This window comes from Leopardus geoffroyi, chromosome A3, assembly GCF_018350155.1.
Source record: "Leopardus geoffroyi isolate Oge1 chromosome A3, O.geoffroyi_Oge1_pat1.0, whole genome shotgun sequence".
In the NCBI taxonomy this organism is placed as follows: domain Eukaryota; kingdom Metazoa; phylum Chordata; class Mammalia; order Carnivora; family Felidae; genus Leopardus; species Leopardus geoffroyi.
The window spans coordinates 24422790-24445817 of NC_059336.1; the positions used below are offsets into that span (position 1 = coordinate 24422790).

Here is a 23028-nt window from a genome sequence, read left to right on the forward strand (position 1 = left end):
ATTACTGCCTTTAAAAACAAGTATGAAGAGGTTAGGGATATTTTAAGAAGGAAAACAATCTCTTCTACAGGAGAGGAAGAGGCTTATTTTACTAATCTAGTTATAGCTGGGTGAAATATGAACCAGGTAGTGTGAATTTAGTTCTATTGATCCAAACAGGATTATTTCACAGTGTGGAGTAGAAATAAAAATAGACCAAGTAAGTGTCTTATGCCCCAGACTACTGAGTTGTGTCCCTGCCAACTCTGTCTCCGTACCATGTAGGGTGAGGATCCTGCTGGGCATGAAGACATGTTAGCCTAAATAAGGCATTTAGAATTCTGAGACACCTCCCTTCTCCCAGTGGACATAGACACCAGAAGCTCCCACATCTCATTTCTGTCCTTTGTATTTTTCACAGAACTCGAGGCAAATGCTGCCATGGTCTCTGGACAAAGGTAAGATGATCATTCTGCAGACTCAGCGTGAAAACGGCGTAAGCCTCTTTGAAGGGAAGGGTATCGGCTTTCTCATCCTTTAAACCTCTCTTCACCTTGTCCTTTTTCCTTGACTCATTGTGCCAGTCTGTTTTCCCTGCTAAAACAGGGGAGCTGTCATGAGTCCTAACCCCTGAGAGGTAACATTTCCCTTAACAAAGCTTGGTGGCCAAGTTTCTACCTTTTTTGGTTGTTTTGAAAATTGAATGAGAGGGGCGCCTGGGTGGCGCAGTCGGTTAAGCGTCCGACTTCAGCCAGGTCACGATCTTGCGGTCCGTGAGTTCGAGCCCCGCGTCGGGCTCTGGGCTGATGGCTCGGAGCCTGGAGCCTGTTTCCGATTCTGTGTCTCCCTCTCTCTCTGCCCCTCCCCCATTCATGCTCTGTCTCTCTCTGTCCCAAAAATAAATAAACGTTGAAAAAAAAAATTTTTTTTTAAAAGAAAATTGAATGAGATAACATGTTCAGCACTCACCATAGTGAGTAAATAGTAAGTTCAGTATGTAAGAACTGTTGTTATATTGTCATTAATAATAGTCCTTGCAACACCTTCTAAAGCATAGCTGTTTGATCCTCCAGGCATAACAGAGAAAGCCAGACAGGGTCTGAACCCCAAAACTCATGCTTTTCCGGTTATACTACAAAGCCCCACATAACCTAATAAAATGAAATACACCTGTGGCTTCACTAACCCCATGGAAAGGAGGAGGAATAGTTCCAAAAGTCATTCCTTTTTTAATCTAGTAATGCATTGGATAACATTTTAGAGAATTTATCATATTTGTACAACTTAGTTTATAAAACACCTTCACAATCATTTTCTCATTTAATCCTATCCACCCTTTGAGGTGGTCATAATAACCAACATCTATCTGAATGCATCTCATTCTATGCACTGGGCTGCAAGCCCCTTAAGTGTATCATCTCATTGAATTTTCACAGTATCTATTAGGAAAGTAAATTCTGTCTTACCGGTAAGGAACCTGAAGCTCAGAGAAGTTAACTAAATTGCCCAAGGCCACAGATTTAGTAAATGGTGCAACTGATATCCAAACTCAGGTGCCCTGATTCCAGAACCCTCACACTTATGTATTGTAGCAGACAAAATGGGGATTATAGATCAAGAACCTGAAGCATAGAGGAAGTTAAATATCATGCCCAATAAATATATAGGTAAGACTTGACCCCTGTTCTTCTGCTTCACAGATTCATTGGCATTCCTACTACATATTTCTCCCTGTTTTTATTTGAATTGGCTAATACTTGAATTCATTTGCCTTTACCAAGCATACTCCAGCTGTGTGGCTACGCAAAGAAGATAATCAGACCAAAAAAGGGTATTTGTTTCCAGAGCTATCTGAGTACCGACCATATGAACAGCAGGACAGTACTTCTGTGGCTTTTGTTTTGCCAGGAGAAAGAGGCACCTCTGTTAGGAATCTTTCTTCCTCAGAGACTTTGACCATTTTCAGGGCTCCTAGCCAGAAAGCCATCCTTTACCATCTCTAAAAGGATGTGTGAATACCCCTGACTTACAGTTCTACCCCAGCTCTGGCCTTGCCTCTTCTTCACTTGACTTGGTTCATGGGGCAGTTGTTAGATATAAAGCAAGATGGTGAACAGTATGGCCAAATTCCCAGCTATCGTACCACCAGTGAAGGGTCCTATGGCAGGAATGAACAATGGAGGGGTAGAGGGAGTTCATAGGCCATGGTTCATGCCTCTAAGGAGCTCCTGATCTAGTGGAAGGCAGAAGATATTAAAATAAAATATGCTGTACAACCTGATGGGTGCTCTTGAATGCCAGATACAGACTGTGAACCCAAAAAGAAGAGACAGCTTTACTTGGGGAGTAAGGGTCAAGGAAGACTTCCCAGAAGAGACATCCTTTTAACCAGCTTGTTTTGTTTTGTTTTGTTGCATTACGTTTGTTTAAGTTCCATGCCTTACAAGCAAGTTTAATCAGCGTTTTTTCCCTAATGATTTTGACATGCATTTTTTTTGAACCATGCAAGTAGTAAAAAGTTTATTAAAGAAAATTTGAAATTCAGATCAGAGAATTAAAAAGAAGAAAATTATCAGAGCGTGTGGGTGGCTCAGTCAGTTAAGTGTCCGACTTCAGCTCAGGTTATGATCTTGCAGTTTGAAAGTTCAAGCCCCATGTCAGGCTCTGTGCTGACAACTCAGAGCCTGGAGCCTGTTTGGATTCTGTGTCTCCCACTCTCTCTGCCCCTCTCCCACTCGCACTCTGTCTCTCTCAAAAATAAATAATAAACTTTAAAATTTTTTTATTTTATTTTATTTTTTTTTAAATTTTTTTAAAGAAGAAATTACCAATAAACCAGTATTCCTATGACTCAAACAATATTCACTATGTATATTTTAGTTCATTTTCTACTTCTCTTCAGAGTATGTATACAGATAGGGAATATTTTATATATAAACACTATAATATTTTATATAATATATAGTGATATATATATATATAAGCATTATACACACGTGTATTTCACACCCATTCATTCGTATGTACTTACATATATATGCTCAACATGTATTATGACGAAAATAGGATTATACTATTCATAACATTGATAACTTTTTTCCCACAGTAATGTGTCATGAACAGTTTTTATCATTAAATAGCTTTCTACAACATGATTTTTCATGACTGAATGTGAATGTGCCATGTTTTAGTTTTAAAATCTGTTGTAAAGCATTTAGGTCTTCTGTCTTTATTAGTACTTATATAATGCTTTGACATCCTGTGTGTAATTACAGCTCTGTAAAAAGATTTGTTTCCTTAGGCACCTAGAAATGGAATTGCTGAGCCAGAGGATTACACCAGGGTTTCTCAGCCTCAGCGTTATTGACAGCTTGGATCAGATAATTCTTTGTTGGGGTTGGGGGGGGAAGAGCTGTCTCACGCATTATAGAATATTTAGTGGCATGCCTGGCCTCTGCCCAGAAGATGCCTGTAGCATCCCCCACTCAGTCACGGCAGTCATCTTAACAATCAGAAATGTCTCCAGACGTTTTTAAATTGCTAAATGTCTCCTGGGAGGCCAAAATGCCCCCTATTGATAACTGTTGGGTTACATAATTTACACTCTGATCAGGAGTTTCTGTCCTCATACCCTCAGTAGTACTGGATATTACCAATTTTAAATCTTTGCAAACTAAAAAAAGGGGATCGAGGTAGGGGTAATCAGTATACCCAGCAATATATATACTCTGAATACATTCTCATGTGTATTCTATAATGTGACTTAGGCCATTATCTGATTATACAGGCTCATAGAAAATACCAGTACATATTAGTAATTTCCTAAATTTCAGATACTATTAATTTTTGAAAAGGAATATTGTTATTTTAGGAAAAGGGTGAGGAAGTTTCGGAATTTTTATTCCAAGTTCTTAATTTCTTTTACCTGTTTTTCCACAATTTCACCAGCAATATGCTTTTTAGTATTTTATTTTACTACTGTAACAAGCTAGACTCACTTTTAAATTGTGAGTAATATAGAAGGTATTTTGTTTATTGTCCCAGAGTGGAATATTTTCTCTTCAGAATGACTGTATAGTTCTTAATCTCCTGCCTCACAAATGAAGTTCTATCTGAAGAGCCCTTTTTTGTGTGTGACTTGATTCCCTCTCCTTCTTGGAAACTTTGTGCTTCCCTCTGTCAGCAGTGAGCCCAAAGAGATCATTGAAAAGTCCAAAACCCCAAGCCGAAGAAACTCCCGAACTGAAGAGCCAAGTGTGGCTTCTGAAAGCGTGGAAAATGGACATCGCAAGCGATCCTCTCGGCCTGCTTCAGCCTCCAGCTCTACTAAAGGTTAGCAGTGCAGTGTGGGTGCTTTTGTGGGTCAGATAGAAGAATGGGGTCTTTATCACCACAGCAGAGGACTTTGTCTTTTATCTATGTGTTACTTTGACTTCTACTGTCTGTCCCTCCTTTGTTTGTTAGTTCATTTACCTGTGTGTTTTCTGTGTATGTGCACAGAGCAGCAAGCACTGTTGGGGGGAAAAAAAAAAAAAAAAAAGAACATAACAGGGCAGATTGATTCGTGATCACCACTTCAGATAGGTGCTCAATATGGCCCAGCCATCCTTCTATGATCAACTCTCTTTTCCACTCCTCTGGCCCCTACTTTCTCTCCCCTCTCTCAGCAGAGACTCTCACCTCTCCACAGAGAAAATAGAACTGCTTCAGCTGTCACTACCAAGACCTAAATCTACTAGGATCCTCCTTTGCTCCTACTATAATAGAGCACCTGTCCCTCCTCAAGTCTAAGGCCAGTTCCTCCACTTGTGCCTCTTTGATCCCATCTTCTCTGACCTTGTCAAGAACCTTACACTACTACCAGTTTTCTTTCCTGTATTGATTGCTGTCTCCTTTTTTAATTCATGATGTCCTTGGTTTCCGTGACCTAGAGCTCTCCATAGTTTTCTCTCTACCTCTCTGGCTTTTCCTGCTCAATCTCTGTAGCCAGTTATTAGATGTTGCCCTTCCTCACACTTTGATCCTGAGTCACCCTTTCTCTTCAACTCTTCTCTCCCTAATTGATCTCACTCATGCCCTTCTTTTTTAGTTACAACTTTTCACAGATGACTCCTAAATTTGCATTTCTCGTACAGACCTCTAAAAATCTTAGACAACTGCATGTACATCCTTACCAGGCCTTCAAATTCAACATGTCTGAAACCAGACTTGTGATTTTCACCCCCACTATCAGGTCATCTGCCAGTGTTCCCCACCTCAGGGAATAGCACCACCATCTGTCCATTGGGCAAGTCCTCCTTGGCATCTCTCCCTCATCCTCACATCTCTCATGTTCGTTACCAAAAGCTGCTGATTTTATTTCAAGTGGCCCAAATTCATCCCCTTTGCCCCATCTTCACTGCTACTGTAGCTTAAAACCCTTTGGTGATTTACATTGTAATTTGGATTAAAGTCTGAAAGTGCCCACATGGATTAGAAAGGTTCTATGTGGTCTGGCCCCTGTCAGCCTTTCCTGGCCTCATGTGACTTCCCTCAGCAACTCAGACATGCCGCCCTCTCGTCACAAGCCTGTGTGTGTGTACACCCACTGCAAGGAGTGTTTTTCCCTCTTCCTTCCTCCCTTCTCCTCACTAACCTACTCTTTGTACTTAGCTCACTTGACACTATGAGGAACCACAGCCCCATGTTCTCCTTCATAATACCACAGCTTTAATTTTATATTTATTTATGTGATAGTTAATTAATATACATGCCCTGTTAGGGCAGGAGTTTGTCTGGTTTTGCTCACCACTATATCCTCGGTACCTGGTACAGTGCCTTATACAAAGAGGTATATAATCAGTAACTATTATATTAATAACCATCTATCAAATATATATTAAGTACTTACTACATGCCAGGCTCTGGGGATATAATAGTGAAAAGGGAGTGTCTCTGTCTTCATCATATCAGTTATATACCAGCCAGAAAGACTAATACAGTGTGTTAAATGTTAAATGCTATGATCACAAACTTACATGGTACTGTAGGAGCATATTGCTGGGATGCTTTACTCCTCTGCCTAGTCATAGAAGGCTTTGAAAAAATGATGTTTAAGTTGAGACCTGAAGAATGAGGAGGCATTATCCAGGCTGTGGGAGTTGAATGAAATATTCTAGGCAAAAGTACGGCATGTGCAAAGGCCCAGATCTGAGGGAGAGTCATCCCCTCTGGGAATGTGCTGAGCTTGAGTAGCTCAACTTAGGCAAGAGGTGGAATCCTGGCCAAGTGCCTGATACCAGCAGGGCTGCTGAGACGCAGTCCAGTACCATTGGGATGCCAACCTGAAGATGAGGGCAGGTTGTGGTGCGCCAACACAGACACTGACCTGAGAACTCAGCTGTTATTGGCAGGTTGTGTTTCTGGGCAAGAATTTCACGATTCCTCATGAGAGCCCCTGGGTAAGCCACAGGTCTACAGATCATACAGGTAAAGCAGAGGTGTAGAAGTTACCTTACCTCAGCCCATCAGAGAGGGAGGAACTTTTTTTCCTCTCCAGGCATACTGTGTACACCACAAGCAGAGTCCTCTTAGGTATCCCCACTTTGATGCCAAAATGGAATCAGCCACTTTTCTTCCTCCTCCCTGGGAATCATCTCCCAGGCAGAGATTTGTTTGGAAGGAAGCACTCCTTTCAGTATATTGAATACTAAACTTAGAACACTAAAGGGAAGATTCCTAGAGTTCTGTGGGAAAATCTGCTTCCCCTCAGTTCTTTGTATTCTTTATTTAATGTTTGTTTGTTTGTTTATGTATTTATTTAGAGAGGTTGAGACAGAGAGAGTGCAGGGGAGGTCAAAGAGAGAGGGAGAGAGAGAAAGAATGCCAAGCAGGCTCTGCCAGCACAGAGCCCATTGCGGAGCCTGAACCCATGAACTGTGAGATCGTGACCTGAGCTGAAATCAAGAGTCGGACACTTAACCAGCTGAGCCACCCAGGTGCCCCTCAATTCTTTGTATTCTTTTGGCCCCTCACTTTCCCAAAGATGGAAGTTTTCTAGGCTATAGAATATGGTGTGTAATTACCTTTAAAGCAGGAAATAAGTGTTGACCTTTAGAGATGTCACACACCAGATTTTTGGAAACTTCACCTAAGTCCAAACCCTCAAGATAATAAGGATGTCATTTATAGTGTACCAGAAAGAATTAATCAAAGGAGCAGCTGGGACAGTTAAGAAGAGATGCCCAAATTAGAGCCAGTTTGTAGAGAACTGCCAGCCAAGCAAAGATGGAAAGCTGGAACCTGTTTTAGAAGAGGGTGGGGAGTAGGCGTGTACACTTAAGGACGTTGTCCCAAGGTGGTATTCATGTATTCCAACATGGTATTCATGTTGGAATGCCTGCCCCATCCGTGTTCTGAAGCTTAGCAACTAGCTTAGGAAAGGCCATAATGACTCGAAAGCTTTGTGAGTTTGCATGGAGGGGTGCTGGATGTCTCCTGAGAAGATAGGAGAAGATTCCTCGGCCAAACCCCAGGAATCACAGTCATGTACAGATCTTTGCATCAGCTTCAAGCCCTCAGGCTACCAGTTCTGAACTCCTAGGGTAAGTTACCTTTTGTACCCAAGATGAGTGCTATATCTGTTTTGGGTTTTAAGTGTTAGAGCTCTTGGATCCAGATTAAAGAATAAATATGCATATTATTTGGGCTGCTATGTTGTATCCAAAACTCTGAACCAAAGTCATAAAATAACTTTTTGTGATGTATTTGAGCCCATACCCAGGGAATGATCATAAAATATCATGGTGGTTTCCTTCAAGTTTTGAGGGGAGAAAAAGGTTTGCCTTTTTTGCACTCATACAATGTGGGTCATATATGCACAAACACAATCAGAAATGGTCTGTGTTTTTCATGAGAACCTTGAAATCAGCTGAGAAATATGAGCGGTGTATAATGAGAAATACTGGTACATTTGTATTGTCAGAGAACCAGTGACATTAATTATGCTCCTGCTGTGAGAACAGAGTTTGCTTATCTCATGCTGGCCAAGGCCTCCTGTACTGCCAGATTGGAGCAGGTGGGACAGATTATTTCTGGGCAAGTCTAGAGAGGCACACGTGGTTAATAGGTCACTCTCTAACCTATTGTTTTGTTTTTGATTGTTGGGTTCCCCCCCCCATCCCACTTTTAATTACAGACACAAAAATTGGCTCTCACAAACTAGTGAGCTTCTTTTTAAAATTGCGCTTGATCAGGTGTGTTGTTACAAATATGCAAATGAGTAGTTCCACTTCCTGATATGAGGTGTTGCCTATTAACACAGAAATGATTTTTCTCATTTTTCTTGTCATTCTTCATTTACTCTTCTGTTAATAATAGTTTTCATGTTATACTTTCAATTGGAAAAAAGATTAGTAGTTAAAAATGTAAAGTTCAATGCATAAGTTTGAAACCAGGGAAGGTATGCTAATATGAAGGAAGTTCAGAGCAACCTATAATCAGTAGCAGCTGTGGGTGTTCCTGGAATGCCTTAAGATGCCTCTGATAGCAAAGTGGGGTGAGAGTCCTACCCTCCCCACAGCCAGTGACTTGAGAAGCAACAATCTCAAAAAACAGACATTCTTAAAATGAAAATGTTATTGTGGAAATGTAAATGAACATAATATGGAGAAAACTCTGAACAGTAACTGCCTGAAACTGCACTCTTGTAGTAGCATCATTCAGAAACCAGCCATGAAAATTTTGAAAGGAAAGTTCCAGAATTTTCTTTACAAATAAATAGAAATCTTGGCTAGAAGTAGTACAGTAAAAAGCATAATGAAGTGAGCAAGGTCAAGGTCATTTTCTAAAACTCCTTGAAAGGTAAAGGTAAACTCCACATAGTAGGAGATTTAATAAACCCTTGTACTGTAGATTTGGCCAAATTTGCTTAAGGTCAAAATGAGGCAACCAGTGGGGGCGGGGGGGAATGCCCATGTCAAATTATAAATGTAAATGTTCTCCAAGGATGTATATACAACCATCTGAAAGACTGTTATTGACCCAGTTACTTACCATATACTTCGTTCTAAAATATTAATATAAATGATGTTACTTTTAGTCTTTGGACTACTTTATATCTGTCAAGACATTAATTTGTAAAAATCTTTGATGGTTTAAAAAACTTGGATTTTCCAACAATGTATGTAATATTTATTTTGCTAGTATGGTATTGAGTATGGGACTTGGGAGTGGGATTATGCACAGTCAGTTAAGGTAGGCAGCCTTTAGGAACAGACTTGATGCACACTCTGAATGTACCATCAACCACTTCATTACTTCCCTAGAATTCCTTTACCTTCAAGAGGTAACCTCCAGATTCTCTTATTGTGTTCAGCGGAGTAGTAAAAGTTGTAACATTTTGGAGGAAGTATAAAGTTGAACTACAAAAACAAAAAACTCATCTTTTCAGATAGATTTATAAAGACTTCAAAAGTGACATTGTCCTGTGACCGAGATTGCCTAAATTTATCTAGCAAAGGTGATAAAGGACTTCAAAATCAGGTTGATACAGCTTTTTCCCTCATGGAAGTATAAAAGTGCACCCTACACCCATTTCCCACACCTAACCCTGGCATCTAAAATATTATTTTTTTTTTGCAGTTTCTAGCACAAATCACTTGTTGATTCATGGTCCCACTCACTGATTCATCCTCAGAAGCAGAATCAGTCTGCCAGATCATTGGGTGCTTTGGAGCAGTGACAGATGGGAACAAACAAGGAAGGAGGAGGGGGAGGAAGAGGCTGAGGTGCTTATCCCCCCACCCCTTCCCAGCCACATCCCTCAGTCCTTCATATCACAACAAAGAGAGGCTCCCAAAGTTGGCCTAATTAACAGATATCTTTCTAAGAATGAACACCCCATCAAGACAAAACCCTGTATATCTTTCCTGCAAATGACAAATTTGCTACAGTGAAAAGGAAACTTGAAAGCTGGACTGGGAGTTGATTATAGGGAACTGGGGTGGGTGTGAGACTCTTAGTTTATTTCATGGAATTAAAGAACACCATTATCAACATCCTGTCAGATTAACTGTCCTCTGATTAGCAAAAGACTATGGAGTAAATCAGAGAGACTGACTGTACCACATGGCACAAGCAGCGTGACCTTCCAGCAAGAAGATATACACACACTGGAATTTTCACCAGCAGAAGCCCTAAAACATTACACAGGCCACTTCTCAGAAAGTCATTGAGCCTTATTACTTCCTAACAATTACTATAGCTAACAGCAACATTTTTGCTTTTTGTATCTACATCTTAAGTCTGTGCTCTCAAAATATGATACAAAAGAGAAAAAAAAAATTCTTAGAACACTGAATCTAACCTGTAGCATCTGGAACTTTAGCCTAGGGGCACCTGGGTGGTTTAGTCCGTTAAGTGTCAAACTCTAGATATCAGCTCAGGTCATGATCTCACAGTTTGTGGGTTCAGGCCCTGCGTCAGGCTTTGCCCTGACAGTGTGGAGCCTGCTTGGGATTCTTTCACTCCCTCTCTCTCTGCCCCTCCCCTGCTCACTTGCTCTCTCTCAAAAAAAAAAAAAAAAAAAAAAAAAAAAAAAAGAAAAGAAAAAGAAAAAAGAAAATTTATTTATCCTAATTTCCAGAAATCAATAAAACTGATTCATCTTACATATTATTGTGTTAGATAGAAAATATTTTTTTCTCCTTGATGGGAAGTAATTTTAAAACATTGTTTTCAGGGCGTCTTGGTGGCTCAGTCAGTTAAGCATCCAACTTCAGCTCAGGTCATGATCTCACGGTTTGTGGATTCGAGCCTGCGTTGGGCTCTGCGCTGACAGCCCAGAGCCTGCAGCCTGCTTCAGATTCTGTATCTCCCTCTCTCTCTGCCCCTCCCCTGCTTGTGCTTTCTCTCAAAAGTGAAAATAAAATAAACCTTTAAAAAGATAATAAACCTTTAAAACATTGTTTTCATATTAAGACCAAAAGATCTGTGGAACAACATGAAGAATGAGAGTGAATTTAATATAAGATTTTGTTTTTCTTAAATGTTTATTTTGAGAGAAACAGCAAGGTGGAGGGGTAGAGGGGAGAGAGAATCCCAAGCAGGCCCCATGCTGTCAGCACAAAGCCTGATACAAGGCTCGATCTCATGAAGCATGAGATCATGACCTGAGCCGAAATCAAGAGTCAGACACTTAACCGACTGAGCCCCCCAGGCGCCCCTAAGATCAATATAAAATTTTAAAGAAATGTTTACATTTGGAGAGCTTTAAGCTATTCATTGTACTCTGCTGTAGAAGACTTATGTGTGGAAAAGTTTTTGAGAAACATGGTTTAAATATGGAATAAGATTGAGTTGATTGAAGACATTAAAAGAGGAATGAAAGGAACACATTTATTTCCTTTATGCCACTGTTCTCTGTGTTTAAGTCACTCAGGTCCCACCTCTTCCATGAAGCCTGCAGGCTCACCTGGGCTCAGAGCAGGCTGTGCTTGCTCTGAATTGCTTCTATGCCTGTGTGTAGACACTTGACCAGGGATCGTGATCATACTATTTAGAGACTTTGATTATAGTACAGCAAAAAGAGTTGCTTACTGCAAAATAATGGCTTGGCTCCAAAAGGGATCCAGAGGCTGGTTCTTTGTACTCTGGCACAGCTTACTTACTTGCTTGTAGCAACACTCATGGATGTATCACCAAAAGCACTCATTCTATCTGTCATTTCACTGGGTGATAAGAACTGGTGATGGAGATTGTGGGGTTAATTGCCCAGCTCCAGATGCTCTCCCCACCCCTGCCTCTTTTTCCAACTGCTTATGTGTGCTCCATTCCCACCACCTGTACCCTGCGTCCCAAGTCTCCAAGGCCCTACTCTACAGGTCTAGGCCTGACACCCTCTCCACACTGAGCACTCCTTTTGAGGACCTTAGATTTATTCAGAGTCCAGTAGGACCCCACTCCGGCCAGCCCTGCTTCCTGTGGACTGCCTAAACAGCACTGCCATAAAGAGTTGCCTCAGCTGAGCATGTCCTTTCTTTCCCCCAACAGACATAACCAGTGCGGTGCAATCCAAGCGAAGAAAATCCAAGTAAACAAGCTGGACAGCGACTTGATCCTTGTAAATGTGTGTGAATTTTACAAAAAGCAATTTTGAGCTGTGACTTTTTAAAATCCATTTCTGTACAGTTAGTCATTTTAATAAAGCGGCCCTTTTCCTACTCCCTGCAACCTGTTTCATAAAGTGCAATGGGGAAAGCAGGGTTGTTGAACCCTTTTTTGGTGTTGCAAGATGAAGTTCAAGGTTTCTAAAATGTTGCCATGTATTGAGAGGAGCTAATGCAATTATGTTATTAGTTTTCACATTTCCTAAGCAGCCTAGAGTACAGGGTGAGCATTTTTAGATCTTCTAATGATGTATTGTGCTGTGGAAGTTATGTGTGTGAATAGCAGTAGCGGGAGCAAAAAGAAGCTTCTCATTTGGAAATGTTGTAAATAATTTTATTATATAGTGTTTTGGATGTATTTGTTGTAGAAATGGACCAGTGAATAAAGAGAATCTAAGGGTTTGTATAATGTGAAATGTTGAATGTGTTAAATAAATGTCATTGTCCTAGAACATAAATGTACGTTATTGGCAAGGGATTACTGGGTGAACAAACTTTGTTTGGACCATAGATGAATAGGAACAGCCTTCTTTGTAAATTAGAATTCCACCTTGTCCTTACTATACTGACTTTGAAGAAACTAGCCTGTTACAGTGTTTCAGCACTGTACCAGGCACTTTGATAGATGTTGGTCAAATTTGTTTTGGATGCAAATAACAGAATCAACTTAGGATCAAAGGCCACCCAGAATTTTTTAGGGACAGGAAGCCATCAGTAACACAGATGCACTTTTTCTCCACCTCTTACATATGTTTCTACAGTGACAGGATGGATTGCTTCAAAACAACTGTAAACATTTCCTCCATTCAACAGATAAGCCCAGACTAACCAGCAAGATTCTTTGTAACAGCATCAAGAATCTAGCCCACTTTAGGTCAGCTTTCCACCTTCATTTCAGTTCTGTGGTTAGATCAGGTAGCTTCCAAATATAAGTGGTCACTTTGTGTGGTATACTTCAAAGATGTCCACGACTTTTCCGCCCTTTGGGTACCCTGTTTCTCATCTACATTAGGCTTAGGGGTGATTTCTCATCAATATGCCCAGGTTTTGCCCTTTCCTGGCTTAATTCCTACCTAAAAATTATAGACTCCAAACCTGCTGCTTCTGCCCCCACCCTACTCTCAACCTTCAGTGAACTCTGATGCTTAGGGCTCTGTCCTTGTCTTGGTCTGGGCCTCTGCCTTCTGCTGTGTCTTTTACAGCTAGACACAGACTCATCCCTTCCCCTGCAGTCTCTCCTTGCCCTTGCCAGAACCTAATGCCTGAGACCATGACTCCGTCATGCTTATTCTCATCTGTGTTTCAATTGTCATTATAGATGTCTTGGGTTATAAGGATCCTCTGAAAGTAGTTATTTATGAGTCAGACCCCACAATTGTCTGGTTCTATTTCCAGCAAGCTCATCTTCCCTCTTCCTTCCCTGTATGTGACACACAACCAGAACCAAAGCCAGCCTAGTAATAATCCCTATGCCAATACTGTGCTTGAGATTGCAGAGTGCTGCTTCTACTTTAGCTCTATACAGACAGAAAGCATAATGTGCTTTAAATAGATTTTTATTTATTTTTCTTTATATTAATTTTTTTCTCCCATAGAGGAATAACATTAAAATCTAACAATCAGAATCCTGTTATACACGTACACAGGCATGCCACATGACTGGATTGAGGTGGTTGTGTCCTTGAGTCTGTCAGCATGTCACAACATGGTCAACCAGAGTTGCCTCATTTCAGCCAGTCTCAAAATACATCCAAGAGGGATTCATTCAACTTGTTGGTTTCATTTGGAACTAGGTGGCAGGGCAAGAGGGAAGATACTAGGGGCTATGGTGTGTCTGCATTCAGTCCCCTCACATAAAGCCACATGGATCTGAGGAGGCATCCAAGAGCTCTAGTGGGGTTCTTGTTGCACCTAAGACATTCTAGGTCAGAACAAATTGATCAGGGTTCCAGGTGGGGGGTGGGGAGCAGGCATACCCCAAAACAGCAGCAAACTGCATTCATACACACATGGTACCCTGCGAGGGCCAAACTGGCAAAAGCTGGAAAGTGACAACCAGCTTGAAGAGAGCACTCAGACATATTGGGGAATTACTGTAAGTCACCCTTTGATGTACTTGGGTCTCACTGTAGAAACAGGGGTCTCTCTGACATACTTAGTTTTGGCAAAGTGCTAGTAATGTTGACCTTAATTAATACAACTTCTCCAGGGTCTCTGAAAACATCAGTCACGACAGACTCTCTCACCCCCTCCTGTCTAAGGTTGCATAGGACTTTATGAATTCTAGTTCCCTCGTGTATTCAAGTTCTGTGGTTTAAAAAAAAAATCCTGAAGCATGCTCAAGGTGAAAGGCACATACACAGTCAATACAGTATGATGAGGTCTGATGCTTCAGGAATCAGACTAGCAGGAGACTGAGTAGTGTTGGTTCATAGAAATCTATACACAATTAAAATATTGCCACACTTAAATGCTACCGAATCTGTAGGAAAGTACAAAAACATATGAGCCTTACAACCAGCCAGGTGATGACGTTGGAGGTTCTAGAACTACAGGAGCCTCCAGAAATATGTGTAAGGAGTCTCTTGAAATTTGAGCCAAATGTCCTATAACTTGCTCACCCCCTCCACACCAGAAGGATCATGGGGACTGCTCACAACTGAGCCTATGCCCCAGCTGGCAGCAAAGGAGTAGGCAGGAAGAGCTGGAGGGAGCTTAAGCTCTCGGAAGTGCGGGAGACCCTAAGCTGACTGTGAAGTGACCACAGGGTTGCTGAAAGAATAAAAGCAACTCTTTATAACTGAAGGAGAACCTTGGCAAGAGAAGCAAGGTTGTAACTACTGGGGCCCTAGTGGACTGGCTTAGGGACTTTGATCTCCTTTTACTGTAGATTTGGCTTGAATAGGAGACCCCAACAGGAACTTCCTTTGTCCCCATCCTGGCAACCATGGGGCTACCCCCTCCCTTATCCATATACCCAACACGAGCCTTGGGGCTATAAGATCAGGGAGGGCAGCTGCCTTTACCGTCATGAGATTACAGAGTTTTCCAACCAACCCTCAGCTTGGCTGTGAGGCCTAGAAACCTGGAATTGGAATGAGGGGGAAGACCTATGTAAGTATGTAACAGGAAATCTTAAAAGTGTCAAGGAAGAAAGCACACACTAAAAAAGGACAATTAGAGGAAAAGGGAAGCAACTCAGGATGTCCCAAGAAGCTGTTGCTGGTGACTGAGCCCAAAATTCACTCCCACCATAAGAAGGAGAATGCTGTCTGCCTGTGACCCCGCTGGTCTCACCCAGGGATTCAAGTTCCCTCCTCCAGTTGCTTACTGGAGAGGGGGAGGGTAACCATAGGGCCCCCATTTCTCCCCGTTGGACTAGAAAGGAAGAGAGCCCTGGGGGGGAAATGAGAGGCCCCCTGGAAGCCCTGAACCTGGATAGGGACTGTTTGGGGGTTGGGACAGTGGGGCTCCTGGCTTCCTACCCGGGAGTGTTTATTAGCCATCCTGAGCAGAGTGAAATACAAGGCCAGAGGTGAAACATGAAGGCTGAGCTGTCACTCTTGGGATGGCTTCACCCCACAGCTTGTCCTCCCCAGCATCATTCCCCTGCATTCTTACTCTGGAGTGTGCACTTTCCCTACCTAGAAGCCCTCTGAACTGCATCTCTCCTAAACTAGTTCTAGCACCTTGGGCACGTGAACATATGGCCAGGATGGCAGGGCCTTGCCCAGCCTCTATTCCTGGGGTGACATGTTGGGGGTAGGGCAACACGGTACTAAGCCCTTCAGACTCAGGCATTCAGAGGAGTGAATTTCAGAGGAGAGATATGGTAAATGGGATTATAAAAACTGGGGGCAGACTCCAGGCTCAAGCCCAAGAGGAGGGCTTGGCCACTGAGCAAGCACAGGGCCAGCTCCCATGGTGCCCTGCTCCCCACAGGTTCTTAACCTGTATGTCCTGTCTACATCTCCAGTAGGCTGCCTCTTACCCTTGATTCCCTCCACTTCTCCTTCTAACTCACATCTCACAGTCCTATTCCACATACTTTACCTTTACAGGCCTAAACAACTCCAAGGAGTCCAATCCCAGGGGAGAGGGAGGGGGGAGACTAAAGGCAGAGGCCTTTAGTCTCGGCGCCACCCCCTATCCGTTTGGGAGGGTATTACTGGGAATGAATAAGGGCAGGAGTGCGTGTAGTGCCAAACATGAGATAGGTGAGGCTGTAAAGTGGGAATTGAAGGCAGAGAAAAGAGCTAGGTCTGGGAGAAGAGGCTAGTGGAAGGAGTGGGCCAGAGGTACAGGAACGGAGGGCAAGGATGAAGAGGAAGTCGGGGTAGAGATGGGGACAGAGAGCAGAGAAGGAAGGAAGGATGGAATGTCAAGGGAGGGGGAGGAAATGGAGGATTAGATATCAGGCATGGGGTCGGAGGGTGGGCAGAAGGGGCTTCAGAAGCGGATTAGAGGATCAGTGGTGGGAAAATCGAGGGAGGTGGGAGAAGGGGCTAGCACCCCACCTCTCTCAAGGAGGAGGGAGGTTGTAGTGTCCAACCCAGGTGGGCGGAGGGCGCTCCTCGCGCAACACACTGGCCGCGGCAGAGGGGCCCGACAGGGGTCCGGGATCCGCGAGGCGCTTGTGGTTCGGCCGGCGGATCCTCAGTAGTTGAATTGGCGCTGGCATGGCTGATAGACGAAGCTGCCCTGATGCTTGGGCCGGCGCGAACGGCTCTCGCGGGCGCGGTTCTGCCGTTGCACCACCTTGGCGCTCAGCGCGTGGCGCTCGGCGCGCTGCCGGGCCCGCTGTACCCGCCGCGCCTGGCCCGCCTTCTCTAGCAGTGCAGCCCGCGCCGGCAGAGGGGCGGCGGCGTGGTGCAGGGCCCGGGGCTCGCGATGGGCGGGCGCCAACTCCCTGCGGGGACAGAGCAGGGCTCGGTCGGGGCCGGACAGGTCCCGGGGCGGAGAGGCGCGCTGGCACCGCCCACCCAGTCCCCGCACCCTCGCTCCAGCGCAATGCTGTCTCTGCTCTTAGCAGGGCGCCCGGTGCCCTTCTTGTGGGCCCCAGCCCTTCCTCCGAGCCAGCCTGGAGACGCCTCCTCAGTTCTAACCCCTGTGACGATTACACCGGACTCCAGGGAAGGCTCGGCTCCCACCTCCAATTCGGTCCTTACCTTCCGAGCTAGCCTCTGGAAACCCCACCCCTCCGGCGCTCCGGCCTCGCTCCTCCGCCAAACCCGCCCGAAGCCTCGGAGCTCCGTCTCTCCCCAGCCCGGTCGGGGCCAACAAGCCAGGCCTCTCCCTCTCTTAAAGCTCCGCCCCTTTACCCTCAGGCCCTCCCCTAGCCTCGTCCCGGCTCTTTGCCACGAAGACACGCCTCTAAAGGCCCCGCCTTCGACGCAGGGCGGGCTCCTGGGCGCGCTTCCCCCAGCCTCCCGGCCTGGACCCTTGCCTCCCAGACACGCTTCTCTAGGTCTCCAGGCTACGTCCCCGGCCCGCTCACCCTTCGCTAAGGTCGCCGTCAGGCAGGGCAGCGTCGGGATGCGGGGAAGGGGGCCCAGGCTCCAGCACTATGGTGCTGCCGGTGACGTAAACGGACATGCTGGGATGTTCAATGAGGAGGTCCTCCAGGGGGTTGCTCTGGAGGCGGGCGGGCCCGAGTCCGGGCCCCTCTGCAGTAAAACAGGCGGGAGGGGTAACAAACCAGCTCTCGTCCATCAAGGAGGGCGCGGGCGGAGGGCGGCCTGCGGGAGCAGGAGCGGCCCCGGGGCTGGGTGGAGCCGCGTAGCTGTCTACGGGGCGCGGGAGGGGTAGCCATGCGGAGGAGGGGGCGCAGCGGGGAGGGACACACACACACACCGGACACAGTGGGGCGGGGAGAGAAAGGGCATCGTTAGTCAGACCCGCAGCCCTGCCTGCCGCGCCCACGGGGCACCCACGGGCCAGGAATCTCGACCAGCTGCCCTAGGGCACATGAGGTGTGGGCCCCAACGCTGAGCTGCCAGGAGATGGCCCGGGCTTTGCATGGGATGGGGCCCTGTTACCCTGCCTTCACAGTCACTGCCTCAGCCCCAGTTTGCCCAGGAAGCCAGGCGAGCTTCTCAATCCCCTAGTAGCTCCCTTCCCCTCCGCAGCTCGGCCACCTGCCCATCACAGGCCCAGGAATCAGAGTCCTGGCCCCCGATTCAGGCCTCACCCGGCAGATCAATGATGAGCCAGCCGTCCACTTCATCCTCCTCGGAGACGAAGGCTCTGGGGCATCCGGGGTCCTCGGGGGGCGGGGGAGTACTGAAGAAGAGGCTGGTGAGGCGCTGGAACATGGTGGGAGAGTGAAACGGTCTCAGGGGGGCGCCCAGCGGCAGTGCAGATACCTGGGAGGTGCAGAGAGGAGTCACAGCGCCCACCCGACTCCCGGCTAGGGATATCACCCCCAGCCCTCAGAGCATAGTGAGAGTACTCTCTAAGGGATGTGTGGGGAAGCTCTGCGGTGTGTGCGTGTCCTGGTAAGTCCACCTGCTTTCATGCTTCTCTATTTTCTGCGTGACCTTAGGAAGTTATTTAACTCATCTGTGCTTTAGTTTTCTCATCTATCAAATGCCAGTGATAATAGTACCTTCCTCTGGGCCCTTATAAGAATTACACGAGCTAATAATAGTATCCTCCTCTGGGCTCTAATGAGAATTAAATGAGCTAAACACAAAGTGCTTAGAGCCGTACCAGGGCACAGAGTAAGCGGTCAGTAAAAGAATCAACTAGTTAATTATTAACATTCTTGCATGCTCTAGGGGCGTGGAAGGAGTGATATATATGACTAGACTCTATCAGGAAAGGTCTCCAGAGGGTTGGACATCCACGCTGAACCTTGAAGGGTAAATAGCAGTTCTCCAAGCAAGGAAGAAACTGTCTGATATTGTGATTACTTATTATCATAATACAGCTAACATTCATGTGCTAGGTACTGTGCTAAGCACTTTACCTATATTACCACAGGTACTTCTCACAACAACTCTAGGAAGTGGGTCTAATTATTATCCCTCTTTTACAGGTAAAGAAACTGCGGCTCAGAGAGGTAATGTAACTTGTGCAAAGTCTCACAGCTAATAAGACACAGAAGTTGGATTTAAACCCATACAGTCAGATTCCAGAGTCAGCACCCCCAATCACTATACTCCATTGCCTTTGCTGGGTATCTCTCTGGATTAGACAGTTTTAACTTGGTGACCTGGGTATTTTTCTGGGAAGAAGTTTTCATCATGATTTCCTAACATTACTCCTTGACCCCCCAGATTAGGAACCGCTACTTGAGCCTGTGTGGCTTGTAAAGTACTGGCTAGCAGAAATCCCACAGAACCGCTACCATGTGATTGCACAGCTCTCATCTGTGTCTGTCAGATGAGGTTCTAAGATCCTATTCCCATGGGCCCTCCCCCCCCCCTTCTCACCCCCTATACCTAAGCTCCTGCTCAAGGGCAGCATTCCTGGCTAGGAGGAAGATCAGGTTGCCTGGCCTCAGAGAGACAGCAGGTCAGTGGGAGGTAATGATGAAGGGAGGGCCTATCAAACCCCAGGAGCCCTTAAGGATGAGCAATAGGGTAGGACCAGGACCCAACCCCTCAATCAGCCCTTCCCTGGATGAAAATAAGAAAGGAGATCCCCTGCTCCAGGAATAGAGATGTCAAGGAGGTGGCTATAGACCTGCCCTTCTCCCCACTTCAGCCTGCCTTAGGACTAGGCCTGGCTAGGAGTCCCCTGGATGTCCCAAAGCTTGAGCCTCCTCACCTATCCCCTGAAGATGGTCAACCATTTTGCTACTGAGACACTTGTCACCTTCCTCTAGGGATGTTTCCACATTTCCTGTAGAACTCCCTGGGGGCATGTCTACTTTTCTATTCCCTGGAGGCAGTCTACACTTACTGCTAACCCACCTGAGTTATTTCTATGCTTGTTGCTATCCCTCCCATTTCTGGGATATGTTTTCACATTTGCCACAGAATCATCCAACCTCCATAAACAGAGTATTTCCACATTTGCAAACCCACAGTGGGCTCCAGACAGAAGTATTCCCTGGGTGCTGGCTTCTCTGGTGGGAAATCTACAGAGATTATAATAAAAGGTTGGGCACCCCCAACTAGTGTCTGCCTGATACAAGCCACATATCCCAACCTGTCTGTCGGCCATAGGGAGTCAGTGATTCAGTTACCAAAAATCCTGAAAGTTTGGCCCCTCCTGAAGGAAGAGAAGGTTGGAGCCTTGGTGAGGACCATCATATTCACCTGGCCCATTTTACAACCTGAGAATCAGAGGAAATCAGTCTATCCAAAGACACACACTAGATGGTGGCCAGGCAGGTCTAGTCCCAGGACACTAAACATTCAGCCCAGAGTATACATAGGAAGGCCTCAGCAAACAATCACCCAAAAATATAATGAGGCAGGGGAGATAGGGAGGTCAGAGAGGAGTCAGAACTTTTCAAGTTACTGCTCACCTCAAAACCCCTCTGCCCAGCTATAAAAGGGTTTAGAGTTCCTAACACCAAGATTCATCATGCATTTACCAGAGCACCCAGTGTGTACCAGAACCCATTGGGGGTCTCCTCAAATTATAGACAAATTAAGGTAAAAGAGGTTCAGTGGGAAGCTCCCTGCCTGAAGTCACACAGCAAATAAGTGACAGAGCCAGGAGTGACAGCAGCACCAGCCAGCCAGTGCCCGCCCCCTCTCATGACCACTGGGGGAGCCTCCCAGATTTGCTTTCCCAGCTTTGCCAGCTTCCTGGTTCTCACATTCCCAGTTCTGCTCCAGGGAGAACCATTCCCTTTAATAACTACAGCAGCTGTGCCCAGAATAGCTCTTGAGCCCCAAGCCACTTCTACCCCACCCATCCTTTAGCAAAGCCCAGGCTGGGATGGGACTCTTGGCCCAGTCTCTGGGCCCATCCACTTGGAAAGCCAGAACTCTCCTTCTCCTACTCCCTTCTCCTGGCCCTCTCTGTAAGCAGAGAAGGGGGCACAAGCCTAGTAATCACCAGCACTAGGCCAGGTCATGTCCTTCTCAGCTGACAATGCTAAGGGTTGGGGAGGTAATAAAGGGCCAAGCAGGGAACTCTCACCCTCCATCCTACCCCAACATCAGCCCCAGAGACACCCTGAGGCAGCCAATGACTCACCTTTCTGTGGTCAGAAATTTTGATGCAGCAATTTTATTGGGCTCTGGGTCTCCAAGGTTCAGAGTGAGGGTCAGAGCCACAAAAGGGGACCAGGTCTCCAGAGGCCTCCTGGAAAAAGATCCAGGAATGAGGGGACCTAAGAGCTCCATAAAATTTGGATGGCAATGAGCCCAAGGTGGAGGAGTCCCTAGTGTTAGGAGGATGTGTAACTTGTTACTTGTATTGAGTTCCTACTAGGCATGTGCCATGGCTAATGCATCTATCATTCACTCAATAGGTATGACTCTAATTAGCTTCATGACCTGGAGTAAACAATTTCCCCCCTCTGTGCTTCAGTTTCCTCTTCGGTGAAATGGAGTACAAGACCCCTTGTTTGGGGGTTGGGAGTGACATCCTCTAAAGCGCTGCACACAACAGCGATTAGGAAGATCAGGCTCCGGTTTGGTAGTCCCGGGGGTGCAGAGCTTGGAGCTGGAGAGAGGGTATTCCGCCATCTGGCGCTGCCCCCCAACGACCTAGAAGTGGAGCTCTGGGCTGCCTCTAACTCCAACCTACAGCCAGCAGCGCCGCCCGGACCTAAGTAGGGGATCACAGGCCTGACTACAGCACCTGGGTTAGCCCAGGAAACTGCCGAGGCCCTTCCGGGCCTGCTGCCTTTCAGCGTTCCTCACCCGTGAGCCAAGCCCCGACACAGCGCTTACCGGGTCACGGGAGGACAGGCGACCCGAGCCGGGGGGGCGGTGCCGGCCTTGGTGACGTCTCAATGTCATATGCAAATAGAGAGACGTCATGGTCTACCAGCGTGCGGCAACCAATCGGGAGACGGGAATGCAGCCCGGCCACCGCCGGCGGAGACAAAGACCCGGGAGCCGGGAGCTCGGGGCGTGTCCAGAGACGCGGGACCCCCTGGGCCGAAGCCGGTCTGGACTCACCTTGGGGAGGGGGAGGTACGGCGGGCGGTGGGCTCTGAGGTAGTTGCGCGGCGGAGCGTCCGGGCGTTGGCGCTGATCACAGGCCGGGCTGCATCGCGGGGCTGGACTGGGAGGCGGCCGGGCTCCGGCTTGGAAGCTCGCGGCTGCTGCGCTCGCCTGCGGGGCTTTGAGACTGTGCAGCCGCTGCTGGGCTCACCGCACAAATTGGAACGTTCAAACAGCTGATTGTGACGTCACAAAGGAGCCCGCCCGCCTAGCGTCACCGGCCGGCGGAGCGGTGGCCAATCGCAAGCTTCGGATCCCCCCTCCCCACCCCCTCCACGATCCGCTGGATAGTGGCTCCTTCCAGACTCCCAGCCTCGGGGGGCCTCCCAGAGAGGCCACTGCTGAGTTCTTTGACCCCTAGCTCCAAGGGAGACCTACAGACCTCTTAATGAGGACGGTCCCCACTCCCTACGAGATCCCTATCTTCTGCATTTCCTGGATATGCCCTAGAGCCCTCACCTAGCCCACTGTCCCCCATATCCTTCCACAGGGATCCTCTCTCCAAGTCCCCTAATCCGTACTCTTTTCTCAACTCCACGTCCGTGCACGTCCATTCTTCCCATCAACCTTCCCTCTTCTCTCACCTCACCCCTTCACATTCTCTGCTTTCCCCGCTCTATTTTTCCTCAGCCTGGCAGGCTTGGGAGGTAAGGGACATCCCTTTCCCTGGTTCCAGGGGAGCACCCAGGAATGTAGAGGAATTGGCTCGATTGACGGGAAGTTTTTCAGAATGGGACTTGAAGAGGAATTGCCCTGGACTGAATAGC

General features: G+C 46.5%; 2 protein-coding genes across 17 annotated transcripts in view; one reads left to right on the forward strand and one right to left on the reverse strand.

Annotated features, from left to right (window-relative positions):
- NCOA6 (nuclear receptor coactivator 6) overlaps positions 1-12577 on the forward strand; it is a 109275-nt gene extending 96698 nt beyond the window's left edge. For 7 of the 12 annotated variants that reach the window (XM_045443657.1, XM_045443669.1, XM_045443662.1 and 4 more), the window contains 3 exons: positions 401-437; positions 4163-4311; positions 12010-12577. In XM_045443657.1, the coding sequence (XP_045299613.1) occupies positions 401-437; positions 4163-4311; positions 12010-12053 (230 nt within the window). In that variant the 3' untranslated portion in view covers positions 12054-12577. The remainder of the gene's footprint in view (positions 1-400; positions 438-4162; positions 4312-12009) is intronic. The other 5 variants (XM_045443660.1, XM_045443665.1, XM_045443667.1 and 2 more) reach the window with 1 other exon arrangement.
- A 1086-nt stretch (positions 12578-13663) lies between these two features.
- On the reverse strand, positions 13664-22453 carry TP53INP2 (tumor protein p53 inducible nuclear protein 2). Of its 5 annotated transcripts, none has more exons than XM_045443671.1 (5): positions 22217-22453; positions 21285-21392; positions 18316-18490; positions 17623-17911; positions 13664-17034 (listed from the first exon to the last, which is right to left on the reverse strand). In XM_045443671.1, the coding sequence occupies exons 3-5, from the start codon at positions 18437-18439 to the stop codon at positions 16782-16784; spliced, it is 666 nt and encodes a 221-aa protein (XP_045299627.1). In that variant the 5' UTR covers positions 18440-18490; positions 21285-21392; positions 22217-22453; the 3' UTR covers positions 13664-16781. The 5 variants fall into 5 exon arrangements, with proteins under 5 accessions (XP_045299627.1, XP_045299630.1, XP_045299628.1 ...); XM_045443674.1 differs by having other exon boundaries at positions 17623-17791; positions 22217-22436; XM_045443672.1 differs by lacking the exon at positions 22217-22453 and adding an exon at positions 21986-22009.
- Between the last annotated feature and the right edge of the window lie 575 nt (positions 22454-23028).